This window comes from Panicum virgatum, chromosome 3N (genome assembly GCF_016808335.1).
Source record: "Panicum virgatum strain AP13 chromosome 3N, P.virgatum_v5, whole genome shotgun sequence".
Taxonomy (NCBI): domain Eukaryota; kingdom Viridiplantae; phylum Streptophyta; class Magnoliopsida; order Poales; family Poaceae; genus Panicum; species Panicum virgatum.
The window spans coordinates 13,459,783-13,481,027 of NC_053147.1; the positions used below are offsets into that span (position 1 = coordinate 13,459,783).

Below are 21,245 nucleotides of genomic sequence, written 5' to 3' on the forward strand. Positions count from 1 at the left end.
TGCAACACATTATCCCATCAAGACGATGTTGTCTACCTCCAAGCCGCTCGAGCTACTACACATGGATCTCTTTGGTCCAACTACATACAAGAGCATTGGTGGTAATCTCTATTGCCTAGTAATCGTTGATGATTTTTCACGTTACACTTGGGTCATGTTTCTAGGCGATAAGGGTGAAACTCCGGAAATATTCAAGACATTTGCAAGAAGAGCTCAAAGGGAGTACAACTCCCCAATAGTGAAGATCCGGAGTGACAACGGCACCGAGTTCAAGAATATGAAGATTGAAGAATGGTGCGATGAAGAGGGCATCAAGCATGAGTTCTCCGCCACCTACACGCCTCAACAAAATGGAGTTGTGGAAAGAAAGAACAAGACACTCATCACCCTAGCAAGAGCAATGTTGGATGATTATGGCATGTCTGAGAAGTTTTGGGCGGAAGCAATCAACACGGCGTGTCATGCATCCAACCGAGTGTATCCTCACCGACACCTCAAGAAAACTCCATATGAGCTCATCACCGGGAAAAAACCAAATATATCCTACTTTCGAGTCTTTGGTTGCAAATGCTTCATTTATAAAAAGAAAAGGCTCGGTAAGTTTGAAAGTAGATGTGATGAAGGTTTCTTTCTTGGTTATGCATCAAACTCCAAAGCATATAGAGTATTCAATCAAACTTCCGGGTTAGTTGAAGAAACATGTGATGTGGAGTTTGATGAATCTAATGGCTCCCAAGAGGAGGTTGTTGGCTATGACAATGTAGGTGATGAGGAAATTGAAGAAGCTTTGAAGAAGATGTCCATTGGGGATATCAAGACGGAAGAGGTGCATGAAGGCAATGATCAAGGGAGAGGACCTTCCTCATCTACACCAAGCATCTCTACGGCACCCCAAGTGGATGAAGATCAAGACAAAGACGATCCACAACCTCAAGAAAATGTGCCAATGCCAACACCCCAAGTCCAAGAACAAGAAGAGCAAAGTGTTCCACCACAAGCACAAGTCACCCATGATCCACCCCAACAAGCATCCACGCAAGTACCGCTAGTGAAGCATGGTCGCATCTCCAAGGATCATCCAATTGGTCAAATCATTGGTAGTCCTTCCAAAGGAGTAAGAACTCGCTCCAAGCATGCTTCATTTTGCGAACATTACTCGTTTGTTTCTTGTATTGAACCCACTAGCATAGAGGAAGCACTTGAGGACTCGGATTGGGTGATGGCCATGCAAGAAGAGTTGAACAACTTCACCGGCAATGAAGTTTGGGTCCTCGAAGCTCCTCCGAAAGACAAGAACATCATCGGCACAAAGTGGGTCTTTCGAAACAAGCAAGATGAACATGGGGTGGTGATACGCAACAAAGCAAGACTTGTGGCAAAAGGGTTTTCTCAAGTCGAAGGTTTGGATTTTGGTGAAACTTTTGCTCCGGTCGCAAGACTTGAAGCTATCCGCATCCTTCTTGCTTACTCTTCTCATCACAATATTAAGTTATATCAAATGGATGTGAAAAGTGCATTCTTAAATGGCATAATTAACGAACTTGTTTATGTTGAGCAACCTCCCGGGTTTGAAGATCCGAGGAATCCTAATCAAGTTTATAGGTTGCACAAGGCACTCTATGGGCTCAAACAAGCTCCAAGGGCTTGGTATGAGAGGCTTCGTGACTTCCTAATCATGCAAGGCTTCAAGATCGGGAGGGTGGACACCACTTTGTTCACAAAAGACGTCAACAGGGATCTTTTCATTTGTCAAATTTATGTTGACGATATTATCTTTGGCTCAACTAACGATTCACTAAGCCATGAGTTTGTTACCATGATGTCTAGGGAATTCGAGATGTCCATGATTGGCGAATTGACCTTCTTCCTTGGTTTTCAAGTCAAACAATTTAAGGAAGGGACATTCATCCATCAAGAAAAGTATACTAAAGATATCTTGAAGAAGTTCAAGATGGATGAGTGCAAGCCAATCAAGACACCCATGGTAACTAATGGACATCTCGACTTGGATGTGGACGGTAAACCGGTTGATCAATCCCTCTATCGTTCTATGATAGGGTCTTTGCTTTACCTTACCGCATCTAGGCCCAATATAATGTTTAGTGTGTGCTTGTGTGCCCGGTTTCAAGCTAACCCAAAGGAATCACACCTCTCGGCTGTGAATAGGATCCTTCGGTATCTCAAGCACACCCCAAGCATAGGCTTGTGGTACCCCAAAGGCGCTAGCTTAGATCTCTTGGGATACTCGGATTCGGATTTTGCCGGAAGTCGTGTGGATCGCAAGAGTACCTCCGGGGGTTGCCACTTGCTTGGGCGTTCTCTAGTTTCTTGGTCGAGTAAGAAGCAAAATTCCGTGGCTTTGTCCACCGCGGAAGCGGAATATATAGCGGCCGGTGCATGTTGTGCCCAAATCCTATATATGAAGCAAACCCTTTTGGACTTTGGTGTGAAACTAGATAGGATCCCACTCCTTTGTGACAATGAAAGTTCCGTAAAAATTGCCAAGAATCCGGTTCAACACTCTCGCACAAAGCACATTGATATTCGCCATCACTTCTTACGTGATCACGAAGCCAAAGTAGATCTTAAATTCTTGTTATGCATTCCTTGTCATATAGATGTGCACTTCATGTTTATTCTTTCTTTCACATGTGGTTGTAGCTTGCACCATCACTGCATGCGTAAGGGTCACAAAGGAGATCACTTGATGAAAATGAGACTTGTTTCATATACAAGATCTTAATTCATGAAGAGTGAAAAGAGCAAAGTGTTAGGTGCGTTATTGCCTAGTGAGCAATGTCATGATGAGTTTGAAGCTTTCTATCTTCAATATTCCTATGACATGACTCATACATTTTATTTGGCGCTTTGTCTCGCTTTGCGGCTTTTTCTTGTATTCAAAAAGAAAACTATTTAAGCTAGTGTGCTATCCTAAGTATTTTGAGGGGTAAAGTCGCCTATGCAAGTCCATTAACTTGAGTTTAGTTGGATCTTATAAGTTTATTGGACTTAGCATAGAAGTGTGAGCTGAGTAAGGGTTTTTGGGTTCACCGGTTAAACCGACGCTTAAAAGGATTCAACTCATCGGTTTAACCGGCGTTAGTAAGTTTCTGGCTCAGCTCAGCAAAACCAGGTGTTCAACCAGCGTATACAAAAATGACAGCATCGGATCAACCGGTGAACGTAATACAGAACTGACCTATCAATCAACCGGTGTTAGCTGCGTTCAACCGGCGAGTTAAATTTGCACACCATCGGATCGACCGGCGTTCAGATGGATTTTGTGCTGAGTCTCGGGTAAACTGCACCGATGCAATCGACCGGTGTTCTAAACCTAGTCATCGGTTTAACCGGCGTTAAGGAAAAACGCGGGCCCATTTGTCACATATGCATCATGCTCGTACCGCCGCCCTAACTTTTCCTCTGTTTCACCCGCGTCCCTCCATCTCGAACCGCCGCCGCACCCTAACTCGATCCCGCGCCGCCGCTCGCCTGCAAGACCGCCGTCGCCTCTCCGCCTCAGCCCACGCGCCGTCGTGCGCCATCCACGCCGCCAACGCCAAGCCGCCGCCGCCACGTCTTGCCACCACCACAAGCCGATCGCCGCCCGTGCGCCCACGCCGCAGCGCAGCCTACGCCACCCACCTGCACTCGCCCGCGTAGCCCTCACACCCAGTGCTCACAGGGTGTTCGAGTTTTTTCCTGAGCCGCTCTTCGCACTGCTTTCGTGCCGCGTTTGTGTTCCCACACACCCGCACCACTGCCAGTCGAGATGGGTCGCGAGAAGAGGAAGGGGAAGGAGGTCGTGGTTGAGAAGCCCGTCCGCAAGAGGACCCCAGCAGAGAGAGAAGCCGAGAGGGCCGAGATTGTGGCCAAGGCCGCCGAGGAGGAGGCGTCAGGCCGTGCTCACCCGTTCGCGATCAGAGATCCGCCAGCCAGGGGCAGGGGCAGAGGCCGAGGTATGGGCAGAGTCAGAGGTGCCAGGGCCGCCAGGGCCACGACCGAGGCAGCAGCAGACACAGATCACTCAGATTCAGCTGCAGAGTCAGATGCAGATTCAGAGGCAGAGCAGTCTGAGCAGTCACAGGGGCAGGGCACACAGGAGTCTCCGACTCTACGACATTCTGGCAGCACTCGGCAGACGTCCCCAGCAGGAGCAGGAGATTCTTCACCAGCGACCGAGCGTCGCACTGGACCGAGGACGCGAGGAGGTCACCAGCCACAGGAGCCTCGCAGGTCCGCAGCAGCAGCAGCAGCTCGTAGAGCCGAAGCCCTAGAGGCCGAGCGCGCAATGTTCTGTATGGACACTGTTGTGCGTCTGGAGCCAGGTGTGCTGCTCCAGAACTTGACCAAGGCCAATGCGGCGAAGGTCAAGAGGCTCAGGTGGAGTGTTGGGGAGGAGGACTGGTTCCCCGTGACCCATGACAGCAGGGTCGACCGTAGGTTCTGGACGCTTCTTCAGGCCAGTTTCTACGAGACCTACCAGAGGCGGGGCCACAGGATCTTCCCGCACAGAGTGCTTGACTGGGTGTCACTGAGGACAGCCGCAGGGGGAGCAGACGTCAGAGAGCACTTCGCTCACTTCAGGGGCCTGCCCAGGTTACTCCAGATAGAGCAGAACAGATATATCGAGGACTGGGTCAGAGTTTTCTATGCCACGGCCTGGATAGCTCCCGAGCGTAGAGTCGTACACTTTGTCTTTGGAGGCCAGGTCTTTGGGCTGTCGAGAGCGACGATAGCAGGGATACTTGGAGTTGACTTGGTTGACGTCTCCCTGCACGAGATGGTATACAGGGACTCAGATCCACCCCGCAGGGCGATGATTGGCGGGATTGCACCTTCTCACGAGGCGATCTCTCAGTGCTTCCGCCAGCCGTTCCCTGCTTCCTACGCCAGAGTTCCCAGCCTGCTGACCCCAGAGGCATACGCAGTACACATGGCACTCCGGAGGACTTTGCTAACGAGGAGTGGCTACCCAGAGGGGTTTACTGGTCTGCAGCAGCTACTGCTTCTACACATCCTCACTCATGAGCCGTTTGACATAGTAGACTTTATTCTGGCCGAGATAGAGGATGTGATCACAGACAGGATGGGTGTGGTGCGACAGTTTCCCTATGCACACTGGATCAGCTATATATGTTCTATGATTGTGCCAGCAGAGTCACCCATCAGCTCTCCCTACCGTCACGACGAGGCTCCCCGGTTCCCAGTTTACCGTCCGACAGCACCACAGGACCGGAGGAGAGGCAGACAGGTAGAGAGAGCTGTCATGGCACAGCTGTCACCAGAGGCACAGGCCCATGTGGCACAGGAGGATGAGGCACTGCTAGCTGCCGAGGCACAGCTTCCCGGAGGAGACGATGAGATACACTGGTCTGAGCTTGAGTCAGACTCCTCCGAGGACGTCGAGTACTTTCCTGCAGCAGCCCCAGCTAGTCACGACCACGAGGCAGGGGGGTCTAGACAGCCAGCTCCAGAGTCACCAGCACCTGCCACTGTCACAGAGTCCCAGGTGACTCAACCGTCCGAGCTCACCTCTCTTCTTCAGCAGCCTATTACTCAGCAGAGAGAGGATCGGATCACTCAGGAGGAGGCCAGGAGAGCCCATGAGGCTCAGCTTGCATCGATACAGAGGGAGGCCGCCCGAGAGCGTGCTGCAGCGGAGGAGCGCTTTGTTGGGCTCATTGACAGAGTTTCACAGAGGACAGACGCTCAGTTCCAGCAGATGCAGCAGGGCATGATGGCGATGTTCGGGATGATTACTCAGCTATACACTCACACCGGACTCGCCCCGCAATAGCCAGGACAGCCAGGCCTTCAGGGTGTTGGAGCACCTCAGCTTGCAGTCACTCCAGCTCCAGCCCCTACTGCAGCTCCAGCTACCTCAGCGACGCCGGAGACCACGTTCTCGATGTCCGCACTACTTGGGTCTGCCTGTCGTCCACTCTTCTCACCACTGCCAGCGACTTCACTCTTCCAGGAGTCTCCTTCGGCAGTCCAGTCAGTCGCCCTCCCCGTCGTACCACAGACACTACCTTCAGGGGGAGGAGGAGAGGGTTCCTTACTTCAGCAGTCGACACAGCCGGCAGCTTCAGCACTTACTACCTCAGATGTTGACACATCTTCTGCTGAGCCGGTTACCACTTCTACGGACCCTCTTCCAGGCAGTGCGAGCACGAGAGCCTCGACGACAGCTACACCCCCAGTCAGTTCAGATCCAGCAGGCAGTTCTGGCCAGCTGCTCCCGTCTGTTACCGAGGGTACACCGTCCGACGACGACGACAATGATGACCCGGACCGCTTCCTCGCCGTGCCGAGACAGCCGGATCAGTAGCTCGCCTTTTTGGTGCTTTGACGCCAAAGGGGGAGAGAGTCAGGGGGAGTTGGAGTCAGGGGGAGGGTAGAGTTAGAGAGAGCTCGTAGTTATCAAGACTTTGATGCTTTCTATCACATTTGGTGTTAGTTCATGGATATGTACATTTGACGCTTGAGTATGCTGTGGTTTGAGACATATCTATGGATTTCGTTTGAGCCGTTGAGCTCTTTGGTCCTTTTTCGAGTTCGCTTGTGTTTATCCTGTTTTATCTTTCTCGCTCTCTCGTTATTTATGTTTGTGTTGTCATCAATCACCAAAAAGGGGGAGATTGTAAGCATCTAGGCCCTCAAGGTATGTTTCGGTGATTAATGACAACCATTATTGTGACTAATGAGTTTGTGCAGCTTAATAGATTATTATCGCTCATTTGGTCATATGTCAAAAGAGGCCCCTCAATTTCATTATTCAAAAAGGCGATCTCGGTATTCAACTCATATATATGTCAAGACTAAGGATCTTTCTAGTCCTAAGTGCCGTAAGGTTGAGAAGGACACTTAGGTTAGTATAGGTTTTATAGTTTTGTAGTGATCGCACTAATAAGAGGGGTTAAGGCCAAGTAACTTGAGCATGGACATGGTCAATCAAAAATGGATGCACACTATGGTCACTCAGGTTCCTAGAAGCTCAAATAAGTGGTTTTCAACTCATATCTCAAGAACATTTGGATTTCATTCAAGACTCAAATCAGAAAAGGCAAAATCAGAAAAAATCTTTAACACCGGTTTAACCGACGCTTACATTTTTCTATACGTCGGTTAAACGAAGTCAGCAGAGTCTGGACAAGTCAATACACCAGTTAAACCGACGTGTTTGAATTTAACATCGGTGCATTAGTCCAGAGTTGGTTTTTCCAGGGTGTTTCAAGGTTCTATACACCGGTTAAACCGACGATATTTGAATTGAGACGTCGGTGCAGTTGTCCATAGACTTGGTTTTTTAGTTGATCAGTGGACAACTACACTCACCGGTTAAACCGATGATACGTCGGTTAATCTGCCCAAGTTGTAATGGCTAGTTTTCAGAAGGGGCAGTTTACATTCATCGGTTAAACCGACGCTGGCTATTGGAGGATCATCGGATTAACCGGCGTTGCGCAGTTTTCTGGCAGTTTTTCTCCAACGGCTCTATTCGTGTGAGCTGCCTATATATACCCCTCCAATGAGTCATTTTGCCACTCTTGACACCAGGCAACATCCATACACTTATACAATAGTCAAGAGCCACCTTGAGCTTCATCTTCCATCAAAGTGATCATTCAATCATTCGAGAAGCAAGGCTAAGGACTTGAGTAGAGAGAAGCTTGTGTGCATCCGTTCTTGGTGATCGGTTCTTGCTCAAGTGAAGGCCCGAGCTTGTTACTCTTGGTGATTGGCATCACCTAGGCGATCTTGGTGATCGAGGTGTTTCTCGCAGAGCTTGCCAAGAATTGTGGGAGCCCAGAGAAGAAGATTGTACGTGGCTTGATCTCCATCACGCCGGGATGGTGAACAGAGATTCTTAGTGAGCGCCCTCGTCTCGGTGACTTGGGAGGTGACAAGACTCTTAGTGAGTGTCACAACATGGATTAGGGGTGTGTGCCAACTCATCGACACCACGGGAAAAAATCCGGTCGTCTCTTGTCCACTCTCTTTATTCAAGCATTTTCTTTCATGCAATTTATTCATGTGCTTGACTTAGAGATCATAACTTAGCTCTACCTTGCTAGGCTTTACTTCTCTTTATATCTCTCTTAGCTTGTGTAGGTAGCTTAGTTATCCGGTTGGTGAATTGGTGCCTTACTAGCTTTGCATAGGTTAAGGTTGCTTTATTTTATTTTAGAAATTGAAAAAGGCCCAATTCACCCCGCCTCTTGGTCCATCGATCCTTTTAATTGGTATCAGAGCCTCGTTGCTTATTTGGATCATTAGGCTTCACCGCCTAGAGCTATGGCCAAGACGGGAGCTGGGCCGGCGCCCACTAGCAAGTGGGGCCCGGCTGTCAGCCCCCCGCTCTTTTATGTTTTTCTTTCTTTTATTCGGCTGATAATTCTTAATTGCTTAATAAATCACAGGAAAATCCTAAAAATACAAACCTAATTTTGTTAGGTTTCTAAAATCAATATCTTCAGAGAAAAAATACCTGTGCATGTGAAATGCCACTTTTGCTCCTGATGAAAATTCAGTTTGTGTTTAAGCTAGTTTCATTAATACCAGTTGTTCTGTTGCTTAAAAAAATTATGAAAAATTTGCAGTGGCTTACTCCTTACATGTGTAATCAACTGTAAAAATTTCATGTGCTGGTGTTGTGCACTTTTGGGTAGATCTATTATGTTTCATTTACCTTGCTAGGATTAATTAAATGCTTTGTTAGCAGCATTAAATGTTGGAAAAATTAGATGCGTGTTTTATCAATATCATGTTAAGTTGGTAAATTTTTGTTGCTAGAGCATGTATGCAAGTTAGGGTTTTGCTTATAATTTTGCCCCTAGCTATGCTCTTTGCTTTATATAATGTTGTTAGTTAATTATTTTCAAGCGTGTGTAACCTTAGCAAAGCAAGCCTCTGTTTTAATCCATGCTGCCCTAAGCAAGTTTAGTAGTTGTTGTTTTGAAAGAAACACTTCAGGCTAAATTGAGTTGAACTTTGGAATCTCATCATAAGCACTCATGCATCCCACTGTGTCCTAACGGTTGCATGGCATTCTTTTTCATACGTGTAGACACCGCAAACGAAGCTGTCTACGAGCTAGTTGCTGAGCCGGTCCAGGAGCCACGAGCAGAAGAGCAGCAGGAGGACGCCGTTGAGCACGCTCCAGAAGACCTCATTAACCCCGCTGACCTGCAAGGCAAGCCCCGGAGCATAACCCATATTTTCAGCATATTAATGTTTAATTAAGTATTTATGCATTTATGTTCTAGGAGTTGTATGAAACTATAGTATGCATGTTTTCCCTAGGTACCGTGGGTCTATACTAGTATGCAGATGTCGATAGAAATGCTCTGCTAATTAGGTTTTCGTTAGAAGTCAAGTGATTTCCTGTCACTCGCGTGTTTTTAAGTCCTTGTCAAATGGCAAAGTTGTTGAAGGATGAACCAAGGAGGAAAATAGAATTAGAGACCGGGCGGAAGTGGTTTGGAGTATAGAAATGGAATAGATGAGAAAATGAACCTCCGCCTGTGTCGATTGAGGACCGTACCGTTGTTGGCCCTGATGACTGAGGATTGAACAGTACTAACCACATGCCGGAAGTAGGAGGTAGTCGAAACCGGTAAGCTGTGTACCGCTTTACAACGATAGTTTGAATTCCGACCTGCTACGTTGGGCGTGGAAGTTGGCGGGTGTTGGATAGGATGTCGCCTTCGGGTTCTCTGGGAGTTCGCCGAGAGGGGCCCATCACCTGGGTTTTAGCAGGCGTGGTTTAGATGTCGTGGTAATGATGGAAAAAGTTGACGCGTGGCCCGACGAGGCTTACATGTGTCGTGTGAGTTAGATCCACCTTGCAAGGTTAAATCGGATCGATTCGCCATGACTCGCGGATATGAGAGCCTTGGTCACTGTGTCACATCGTAGTAAGAAAGTGGAATGAAAAAGGAATGGAAAAGGCTGGTTTGTGAGTTACTGAAGAATAATCTGCTCCACCATGTGTGCTCTAGATGTTTAGGCGAATTTAGTTAATACTCACTGTACTAAATGGAGCTAAAATATTGAAAGTAAGGATTCACTTCTAGTAGCCTTTCAGCAAAAGAACTCCAGAGCCAAAAAAGTTTTGCATGTCTAGGTAATGGGCTAAGTATACCCAAAGTCGGGTAAGCCTTGCTGAGTATTAGTATACTTAGGGTTGTTGTTGAACCCTTCTGAGCAGGTTGTGTTCCCGCTGACTTTGAGGAGGTCTGCGTGTCCTGGATTGGACAGCAGCTTCCTCCTGGGTGGACCGTCGAGTGGGCCCCGTCTTCCCCATGAAGATCGGGCAGGTTGGCATCACATCGGTGGGCAGGATGTGGAGCTCACCTTATATCATAGTCGTGGTTATCGTATTGTAATTCGAACTCAGTTTTAAACTTCCGCTATGCTTTGAACTCTGTCGTTTGTACTTAAACTTTTATGTAAAACATGTGTTGTAAATTAATTTGAAGATTTCTGTATGCTGGTATCACCTGTGCTCATCTTCGTACGGGTCTACTAGTGCAATTGTGATCCTGGAGTACAGTTGTTTAATCGGGATTTACCCGACAGCCTATCAGATTACACCGTTTTAAGTGCACAGTAACTTGATTAAGTATTAAGATGATGGTTAGCGCACTTAAGCCGGTTTAATTTGGGCGGTGCTGCTACACTGAGGCACCTCTACACCTATATAAACCACCCCTTCCTCCTCTCATCTACACACACTTCAGCACTTGATCCAGGTACTCCTGCTTAGGAGACCTCTCCCTTCTCCCTCTGCTGAATCACACCAGTAACTGCCGCTCATCAAAGCTCTTTACGACGTCCAGGTTCGTTAAACCTGAGGCACCTCCATGCCTATATAAACCACCCCTTCCTCCTCTCATCAACACACACTTCAGCACTTGATCCAGGAACTCCTACTTAGGAGACCTATCCCTTCTCCCTCTGCTGCTTTCTGTCGTTCCCATCGCTAGTGCTGCGCGCACAGCTCTAGCGAGAGCAGGCCTCCGGAACCTCTGCTCGTTGAAGGTCCTGCACGGGACGCGGGCAATCAGGTTTTTGGGGAGCGTCTTGACGCGACTGCTCGCTCCCTGATCGACTACTTCGTCTACTTCCTGGCGTGAACGAACGACTACTTCGTCTACTTCCCGCGTGAACGAACGACTACTTCGTCTACTTCCCGGCGTGAACGAACGACTACTTCGTCTGCTTCCTGGTGACCGTTCGTGGGACTGCACTGCGAACCTCTTCCTGCATCGACATCATTCGGCTACTTCAGGCAAGCCAGTCGAATAACATGTCTATTCCAGCTGGTAACGGCGCAACCGGTGCCTCCGGCACTGGTCCCGCCTTGGGGTACACTCTAAACCTATTCTGGTTTAAATTTTTTTTCATGCTTATTAGTAAGAATAACATAAACACATGCACATATCTTATTCACACATTATCACTCATTTATGCCATGAAATTGCTAGTAATATTTGGAATTAAAATATACCAAAAATTGCCTTTTTGTTTTCTTATTACCAGGACGGCGGGACTTCTTCCTTGGTGATGGGGAACGGATCGCATGCGCGTGTTCTTGGTGTTGGTATGGTAAATCTGAAGTTTACTTCAGGGAAGACCGTGCAGCTGAAGAACGTGCAGCATGTCCCCACCATCAAGAAGAATCTAGTCAGCGGCTCTCTATTGTGTAGAGATGGTTTTAAATTAGTCTTTGAGTCCAATAAATGTATCTTGTATAAATTTGGTACTTTTGTTGGAAAAGGTAATGAAAGCGGAGGCTTGTTCCATCTTTCTTTGTCAGATGTTTGTAATAAAGTTGCATACAATGTTATTAACGTTGATGAAACAAATGTTTGGCATTCGAGCCTTTGTCACGTTAATTTTGGTTGTATGATGCGCTTAGCTAATTTGAGTTTAATTCCAAAGTTTACTTTTGTAAAAAATTCTAAGTGTCATGTATGTGTTGAATCAAAACAAACTCGCAAGCCTCATAAGGCCGCGGAGGCGAGGAGCTTGGCACCCTTAGAATTAATTCATTCCGATTTGTGCGAAATGAATGGAGTGTTGACAAAAGGTGGTAAAAGATATTTCATGACTTTGATTGATGACAGTACTAGATTTTGTTACATCTATTTGTTGAAGTCAAAAGATGAAGCTTTACACTACTTTAAAATCTATAAAGCTGAAGTAGAAAACCAACTTGAGAGAAAGATCAAAAGAGTTAGGTCAGATCGTGGTGGCGAGTACTTCTCAAATTTATTTACTTTATTCTGCGAGGAACATGGTATTATTCATGAGATGACGCCTCCCTATTCACCTCAGTCAAATGGGGTTGCCGAAAGAAAGAACCGCACTCTAACGGATTTGGTTAACGCCATGTTAGATACAGCGGGACTTTCCAAGGAATGGTGGGGTGAGGCTATATTTACTGCATGTCATGTCCTAAACCGTGTTCCTACAAAGAATAAAGAGATAACACCATTCGAGGAATGGGAGAAGAAAAGGCCAACACTTTTATACTTAAGTACATGGGGTTGTTTGGCAAAAATGAGTGTGCCAATAACCAAGAAATGTAAGTTTGGACCTAAAACTGTGGATTGTATCTTTCTAGGTTATGCTATTCACAGCATTAGTTTTTTAATAGTGAAATCTGGAGTACCTGACATGCATGTTGGTACTATAATGGAGTCCAGAGATTCTACATTTTTTGAAAACATTTTTCCCATAAGAGATGAAACAAGTTCATCTAGGCAAGAGTTCATCGAGGATGATAGCTCTGCTGAGCCGATAGAACACAATGAACATACACATGTGGAAAATCCTGAGGAGGATAACATTGATGCTCCGAGAAAGAGCAAGAGACAAAGGACTGTAAAGTCTTTTGGTGATGATTTCATTGTATACCTCTTAGATGATACACCCAGAACCATTGAAGAGGCATATTCATCTCCTGATGCTGACTATTGAAAGGAAGCAGTGAGGAGCGAGATGGATTCTATTATGTCTAATGGAACCTGGGAGGTTGTTGAACGTTCTTGTAGATGTAAACCGGTTGGATGCAAGTGGGTGTTCAAGAAAAAGCTTAGGCCAGATGGTACTATTGAAAAGTATAAGGCTAGGCTTGTGGCCAAGGGTTATACCCAAAAAGAAGGAGAAGGTTTCTTTGACACTTATTCACCAGTTGCCCGATTGACCACAATTCGAGTGTTACTTTCCCTGGCAGCCTCTTATGGTCTTCTCGTTCATCAGATGGACATTAAGACAGCTTTCCTCAATGGAGAATTAGAAGAGGAGATCTATATGGATCAGCCGGATGGGTTTGTATCAAAGGGTCAAGAAGGAATGGTTTGTAAGTTGTTGAAATATTTATATGATCTCAAGCAAGTGCCTAAGCAGTGGCATGAAAAGTTCGACAGAACTTTGACGTCTGCTAGCTTTGTTGTGAACGAAGCTGACAAATGTGTGCACTATCGCTATGGTGGGGCTGAAGGAGTGATTTTGTGCTTGTATGTGGATGACATACTGATCTTTGGCACTAGCCTTAATGTGATTAAGGAAGTCAAAGAGTTTTTATCTCAAAGTTTTGAGATGAAGGATCTGGGAGAAGCTGATGTTATCCTTAATATAAAGCTGGTAAAAGAGAGCAATGGTGGTGTGATTCTTACACAGTCTCACTATGTGGAGAAGGTGTTAAGTCGCTTTGGTTATAGCGACTATAAACCTGTCTCAACACCATATGATGCCAGTTTAATTCTTAGGAAGAACAAAAGGATAATGCGAGATCAGCTGAGATATTCTCAGATCATTGGTTCATTGATGTATTTTGCTAGTGCTACAAGACATGACATCTCGTTTGCTGTAAGCAAACTGAGCCGGTTTGTTTCAAACCCGGGAGATGATCATTGGAAGGCTCTTGAAAGAGTAATGCGCTATCTAAAGAGGACAATGAACTATGGAATTCACTACACCTGGTACCCAAGGGTACTAGAAGGGTATAGTGATTCAAACTGGATTTCTGATGCTGATGAGATAAAGGCCAAAAGTGGATATGTGTTTACATTTGGTGGTGGAGTTGTTTCCTGGAAGTCTTGCAAGCAGACCATCTTAACGAGGTCAACTATGGAAGCAGAACTCACAGCATTAGATACCGCCACTATTGAGGCTGAGTGGCTTCGTGAGCTCCTTATGGACTTGTCGATAGTTGAAAAACCGATACTGGCAATTCTAATGAACTGTGACAATCAAACGGTGATTGTCAAGGTGAACAGTTCAAAGGATAACATGAAGTCATCTAGACATGTGAAAAGGCGGTTGAAATCTGTCAGAAAATTGAGAAACTTCGGAGTTATAGCCCTGGACTATGTTCAGACGACTAAAAATCTGGCAGATCAGTTTACAAAGGGTCTTTCACGAAATGTGATAGAAAATACATCTATGGAATTGGGCTTGAGACCCACGTGAGTCATTCTATAGTGGAAACATGTCCTATGTGATCGGAGATCCCGTGAATTAGGATGGTGAAACAAACTAAAGTCTGACTGAGAGAAGAGAACCTTTGTGAAAAGGGCTCATTCTGTGTATAAGGTGCATTTCTCTTCTAATCTGTATAGCAGGTTGGTCTATACCTTAATGTGTTCCAGGTGGTTTCTTTAAAACAAATGAGTTGTTTTCTTGAAACAAAGATGTTGTCCTACAGAACATCTGAAAGGAACACACCTATATGAGTCTGACTACTGGTCATGGTCTATGAGAACTGGATATTCTCTAGAAACTCATGAAGGGCATGGAGTATGACTTATAAGCTCCAAACCGCGGGGATGCTTTTACAGCCTAGTACCAGTGTAGGGCTTTAGTCAAACTTATTTGCACAAGACTGGCAATTCAAGGCATAGTCCATTGTACAGTTGTGAATAAGTGTAGCTTTTGTCATAGATGGAAGTTCAACTTAACAGTCTCTGTCAAATACTGGTATATCAATGAGGGAATGATGGCATTTCTAGTGTGGTTTGAATTTCTTGGTGGGGATTGTTGGAATTATGGGCTTGGGCCATTTATTCTAATCAATACAATAAAAGAATTTAAAGCCCACTATTAAATGCTAGGGAATCAATTGCTTAATTCCGTACCGGGATTTGAGGATGATCTCAACCGACTTAAAGAGTGGACTTCATGTACACCACTTGTGAAGCCGGTAAGAGGTGGTCAGTGAACCACACGCGTGCGCGCTCGCCTCGCCGAGCCGGGCCGAGGCCGTGGGCATGGGCGAGGCGCGACGCGGCCGGCCGGACGGGCAGTGCGCGTGCGCGGCCGGACGTGACGTGCAGGTGCGGTGCGACGTGCTGAGATGAGAAGAACGTTTTGCTATTAAGAGCATTAAAACAAAGAATAAACATTGACAGTAATGACTGGAGAATCACACCAGTAACTGCCGCTCATCAAAACTCTTTACGACGTCCAGGTTCGTTGAACCTGAGGCATTTCCACACCTATATAAACCACCCCTTCCTCCTCTCATCAACATACACTTCATCACTTGATCCAGGTACTCCTGCTTAGGAGATCTCTCCCTTCTCCCTCTGCTGCTTTCTGCCGTTCCCATCGCTAGTGCTGCGCGCACAGCCCTAGCGAGAGCAGGCCTCCGGAACCTCTGCTCGCTGAAGATCCTGCACGGGACGCGGGCAATCAGGTTTTTGGGGAGCGTCTTGACGCGACTGCTCGCTCCCTGATCGACTACTTCGTCTACTTCCCGGCGTGAACGAACGACTACTTCGTCTGCTCATTTATGCCATGAAATTACTAGTAATATTTGGAATTAAAATATACCGAAAATTGCATAGTTATCTAACAGCAAACTGTCAATGGCATTCACTAAAAGAGCCTCCTCTGATGCTGCTGTAAAACCAATCTTGCTCATATTGCCTCCAGGGCCTTTAACTAAGCAGTAATAATTCGATGAGCAGTAATGTACGGGATGTTGTTCTTTTTAGTTTTTACAGTGGAACATGGCCAGGCCAGATGCATCACGGGCAGAATGAAGGTCGTGTCACGTATCCATCACCCATATCACATGAATCCCTGCTATCTGGCAACCCAATCAGTCACATGATCAGTCATGCATGTGCAGATGGAGATGACAGTATTGACACGCGCACAATCAGCTGGATAGCATGGGCAATACAAAATTCAGCAGAATGGAGACGCACCACCCAGCTCGTTGTTCTTGGACGATGACAATTAACATATGTACTAGTATTATATTTCTTCCAGATCAAAATAAAATCTCCGCAGCGCTGGACTGCTGCTTCCTAATAACATGCTAAATGCAAGATCTACGGCATTGGACTGCTAATCATGCTACACTATATATGCCACCAGAACTAAATTAAATGACCCCCTACCAATTAATAATGCCAACACATAAGAGACCACCACACCGGTGTCCCCTAGATTCCTTCCAAGAATTTACCCTTCCTTTGGTTAGGAGTTGAACAAAATATTTGCGGCATGCTTCGGTTAGTTATATATATGTATATATAACACTAGGATATGTGGCAGGCTGGAAGATGAGAAGGATCATCTCCTAGGATGAAGTGATCCCGGACTCCAGCTCAGGGACCAAGCCATTCTGCTTCTGGTCCTCCCAAACCAAACCGATGTCATACTCTGGGACATAGTCCTGCCATAGACAACACAGATGATCAAACAATCAGGTCAAAGCCATGCCCAAAATGAAGGATTTGAGCTCCAACTCTATAAACTGCAACAAGACCAGAGACAAACCTCCAGCTTCATAACTAGCTCCTTGGCTGTTGGAGCTGAAATGATGATGCGCCTTGCCTCCTCCGTTATGAAGCCTTCGTTCACAGCCAAGTCAATGAAGGACAGAAGAGGATCATAGAATCCGTCAACATTCAAAAGGCCAACCTGGTGATGAATTTGCATGAAATTACATGAAAGCTACCAAGGAGCGGTACATAATGATAATCTAGAGTCATCACAATGATTGCTCAATGATCTTTTCACACCAACAGAATCGTATCTGATATCACCACTCAAATAAGTAATAATTTGGAGGAGCCACTAAAAGCTCATAATAGTGACAGATAAGCAAGACAAGAGAAGCATAGACTTGACTGTTCTAATCCTTCCACAACTTCACCATTTTATATCCCACTAAACAATTGTTGAGCACATAAAGACCAGCACATTGCCTTCTGCATGCAACACGTCATACAGTATTAAGATCCTCCAACCGTCATTCATTAGCTGGGTGGGAATATTCATAAAGTATGAGGCATATCTTATTAGAGCTGGATATAAAAGATCGAGAACACTGAGCGCATGCCCTATGGTCTCAACAATATTCTGATGCAGTGATGTCAATAACATGTTTTCACTGAAGTACTAAATTATATCCTTCCAATAGTCCCGTTGTTGTGGCTGCGAGGATGAAATTTTTAGTCACATGTGAACAAAGTAAGATGGGAGCATCAGATCACAACGGCTCTAACGGCATTTTAATAAAATAAGCAGCACATCTAACATCTAAGCAAAGTGTGTTGACAGCAAACAAAGACATGCCCATGCATTTAACTTAGATTACAAAGAAAGGATGATTTTATTCGAGAACAAATGAAAGTTGGATTTTACCGGCTTCTTATGGATTCCGAGCTGCGCCCAAGTAATGACCTCAAGCAACTCCTCCAAGGTTCCATAGCCACCTGCCAGTATAATTGATACGAAAAAAAAATTAGGGGTGCGCGTGAGCGCACACACAATTTCTTAAATCTTAGGTAAAGAACAAATTGAGCAGGCCAACACACCTGGTAATGCAATAAAAGCATCAGCAAACCGAGCCATCTCGGCTTTTCTCTCGTGCATGCCAGAAACAGCTCTAACTTCACCGATAGGATCTCCAGTTACCTACAAAAGCATGAACTATAGGTGCTAAGAAATATGACAACTCAGGTGCAAATTGCATTACACACAAATATATAAAAGAAGAAAGTTACTATTAGTTACATACTTATTACATATCCAGAGTATTGATCTGACATATATACTAGTAAAACAGTAAATTCTATGAAGAAATATCTATTCAGAAACTTATATGATGTAGTATGACTGTTAAACGTTTATGTGCGAATTGCAAAATCTATGTTAGTTAAGACTAAGAGTTCTATTATGTCAAGTCATTACACAGAACGTTCATTACATTATTGATTCACCGGTTCAAATAAAGGCACATTAACTGTTCGTATGAGAACACATGCATCATGGAATTAACCATTTGGGAACTAAAGTATCATGGAATAGCGCAAAATACATGTCGCAGCCTTTGACTCACCTCTCTGGGCATCAGTGACTTTGGAATGATCCTGCCAAAAAGAAGAGGGGCGAAAAAATGGTACGTTAATTTCAGGCAAAAGCAGTCAAACAAGTACCAGAGCGGCAAGCAGACCTTATCCCATGTAAAGAAACTGGCAAGCCTAGAGACACCTAGAGGCAAGGCAAGTAGAATGGATAACCAGCGCGCAATAATTTGACTCCTCAACTAGAGGGCCAAGACTTGCTCGCCAGCTTGCAGGTGAGCACCCATAAAGGCCATAACCGCCCATTTTGAGCATGGAACGAGAACCAACTAGCCTTTCGAAAAGAAGACCGAAAAGGTGCTTCCATTTTGGTGAAACCAAATGCAATCGGCATGGCTTGCCCCCATTCCCCCAACCGGGCAATGGAGCCCAGACCCCAACAGCTGCCTGCCTGCCCAAAGCTGTCATTTCTACAGCTAAGGCTGTCGTTCTGATGCATGGAGTTGCTGGAACAAGGCGCCCAGACCCCAGAGAGCAAGACCACAACAAAAGCAAAGAAGAACGGCATGGGGGACAGTCAGGCAGATAGAGATAGATACTAACCCAATGACATGGCGTCCTCCGGCATGAACTGCACGCGAAACCAATCCCATGAGTCCGATCGAACCCCCTCCGTAGACCAGGTCAATGCCCCTCTCCACCTGCAGGCGATTAATGCGGAAGAAAAATCAGAAAACGCTAGTCCCATTGTCTCGTCAAATCACATCATCAGGTCAGAGGAACCCACATGAATTGAAGCTTGATGCATGCAAAGCAAGGGGGAAGCAGGGAATTGTTTGTGCATTCGGGCAAGCAACAAGCAAGTGAGGTCACAGCAGGCCAGAAGGGTCCTGATGCCAAGCCCAAGAGGAAAAGGAAAATGCAAATTGCCTTTCGGTCTCATCATGGTGGAGCAGCAATTTTTCCTGTGTCAGTGGGTGATTGGGGGATGCAGCGCTACTGCACGATCCCGTCACATCTCCTCTCCTCTCCCCTCCGATACAGCTAGCCAGCTCATGATACAGGCCAACAGTAGTAGTACACCACTCCCATGACATGAGTCCATGACCTTGAAGTCCTCGATGGCGCACACAGCTCATCAAACCCTCCCTCTCCCATCCCACGCTGACCAAATTAAACAACTCTAACTTTCATCAAATCGTTAGCCTCCACATCGCGCAATGAAATCAGTTAGGGAACACGCCAATCAGAGAGACCACAAGGATTTGGTCGGATTCTGCCCGTCACAATGTATCCAGTGCAAAACCCTCCCCTATGGACGCAAGCGAAACCCCAAAGTAGTACTAGTACGAGACGCTCGGCAGCAGCGGGAAGGAAAGGAAGGATGGGCTTGGGGGCTTACCAGCTGGTTGCCGAGGTCGATGGCGGCGTCCTGGTAGCTGGGCTTCTTCCCCTTGGCGCTGCCGCAGTAGACGCAGATCCGCCGGAACCGGGACCGCCGCTCCGAGCCGCCGTCTCCACCTCCTCCGCTGCTCGACTGCGCCGGCGCGTCGGCCGCCGCCTCAACGGCGGTCTCCTGGCCCGCCGCGGCCCCGGCCGTCGATGATGGCGCCGGAGCCCCGACGACCGCTGCTGGGGCCGGGACCGGGACCGGCGCCTCCAATGCAACGACGACCGCCGCGGTCGGGGTCATGGCGACGCGACGCGCAGCTGCAGCGGCGATCGCGCCCCGTCCCTCGGGTTGGTGCACGTACGGGTGGGTGGAGGTAGCGGCGGGTGGTTGAAGAGAGAGAGATTGGGGGAGGAGTAGGGTCAGAGACGACGATCGGATTAGGAGAGGCGCGGCGCTGGTGACCGGTGACGGGGGGAGTGCGTTGGCCGCGGACGCGGGGGTGGGGAGGGTCAGGACTCAGGAGAGGAGGGAGCAGTGGCCTAGCCTTGTTCGTTCGGGAGGTCCCTCCTCGCCGTGGAGGCATCCGGTTTTATAGGCGCGCGGGTGGGCCCGTGTCGTGCCTTTTTGCCTTTTGCCTTGGCTAGGGTTCCTTCGTTCCGTGGTTGGGGGGCCACACACTTGGCCCTTGTTTAGTTGCAAGATTCAACATTCCAAATCTATCACATCAAAAAAGAATCTTACATGTATCAAATATTAAATTTAGATGAAATAAAAAATGAATTGCATAGTTTATTTGTAAATTATGAGACAAATCTAATGAGTTTAATTAGATTATAATTAGATATTAAATTGCTACAGTACACGTGCTCTAATGATAGATTAATTAGATTCATTAGATTCGTCTCGTAGTTTACAGACAAATTCTGTAATTAGTTTTGTAATTAGTCTATGTTTAATACTTCAAATGTGCAAAGATTTCATTTCAAAAAATTTACCAGCTCAAGGCATGTTTTCTTCGCTTGTTTTTGCTCCAGCATGTTTCATGGCTTGTTATGGTTTCAGGATGTGGATGTGGGGAACACCTCTTCATAGGGCTGGGCACTTTAAAACCGGGAACCGATCACCGAACCGAACCGAGCCGAACCGAACCGAAATATTGGTTTTTTCGGTTGTTCGGTTCGGTGTCGGTTGCTAGATCTTACGAACCGAAGGGTTCGGCTCGGCTTCGGTTGTTACGTCATGCAAACCGATATACCGAGCAAACCGAACCGAACAGGGCTGAGACGTTTACGATTTCAACTCCTCCGGAGCCCACCTAGCATAGCATCTCGGCCCACTCAAGGACCCAATGAGAAGGCCCAGCACCCCGCTGTCACCACCAAGCTGTAATCCTCTTCCCGTCTTCCCCTCCCGCATCGACGCATTTGGCGGCGGCGGCGCAGATCTCGGCAAGCGAGGCTACGACGAGAGCTGTGCGTCGGCATGAGCCTTGCGAGCTGCGCCGAGCAGCACGA

At 46.7% G+C, this 21,245-nt stretch overlaps 1 protein-coding gene across 1 annotated transcript; it reads right to left on the reverse strand.

Moving 5' to 3' along the window:
- Nucleotides 1–16,305: 16,305 nt before the first annotated feature.
- On the reverse strand, nucleotides 16,306–20,090 carry LOC120664434 (probable cytokinin riboside 5'-monophosphate phosphoribohydrolase LOGL8). Its single transcript, XM_039943676.1, has 7 exons — nucleotides 19,741–20,090; nucleotides 18,942–19,039; nucleotides 18,374–18,404; nucleotides 17,850–17,949; nucleotides 17,677–17,747; nucleotides 16,807–16,950; nucleotides 16,306–16,702 (listed from the first exon to the last, which is right to left on the reverse strand). Exons 1-7 carry the CDS (start codon nucleotides 20,029–20,031, stop codon nucleotides 16,607–16,609), a joined length of 831 nt encoding a protein of 276 aa, XP_039799610.1. The 5' UTR covers nucleotides 20,032–20,090; the 3' UTR covers nucleotides 16,306–16,606.
- Between the last annotated feature and the right edge of the window lie 1,155 nt (nucleotides 20,091–21,245).

Bases quoted from the DNA above. Each gene is read 5' to 3' on its own strand.
- LOC120664434 (XM_039943676.1), bottom strand. From the start codon at position 20,031: ATGACCCCGACCGCGGCGGTCGTCGTTGCATTGGAGGCGCCGGTCCCG. The intron at 19,040-19,740 runs GTAAGCCCCCAA...AATCGCCTGCAG, and splicing joins TCGACCTCGGCAACCAGCTG to GTGGAGAGGGGCATTGACCT. The intron at 18,405-18,941 runs GTTAGTATCTAT...TCTTTTTGGCAG, and splicing joins GGAGGACGCCATGTCATTGG to GATCATTCCAAAGTCACTGA.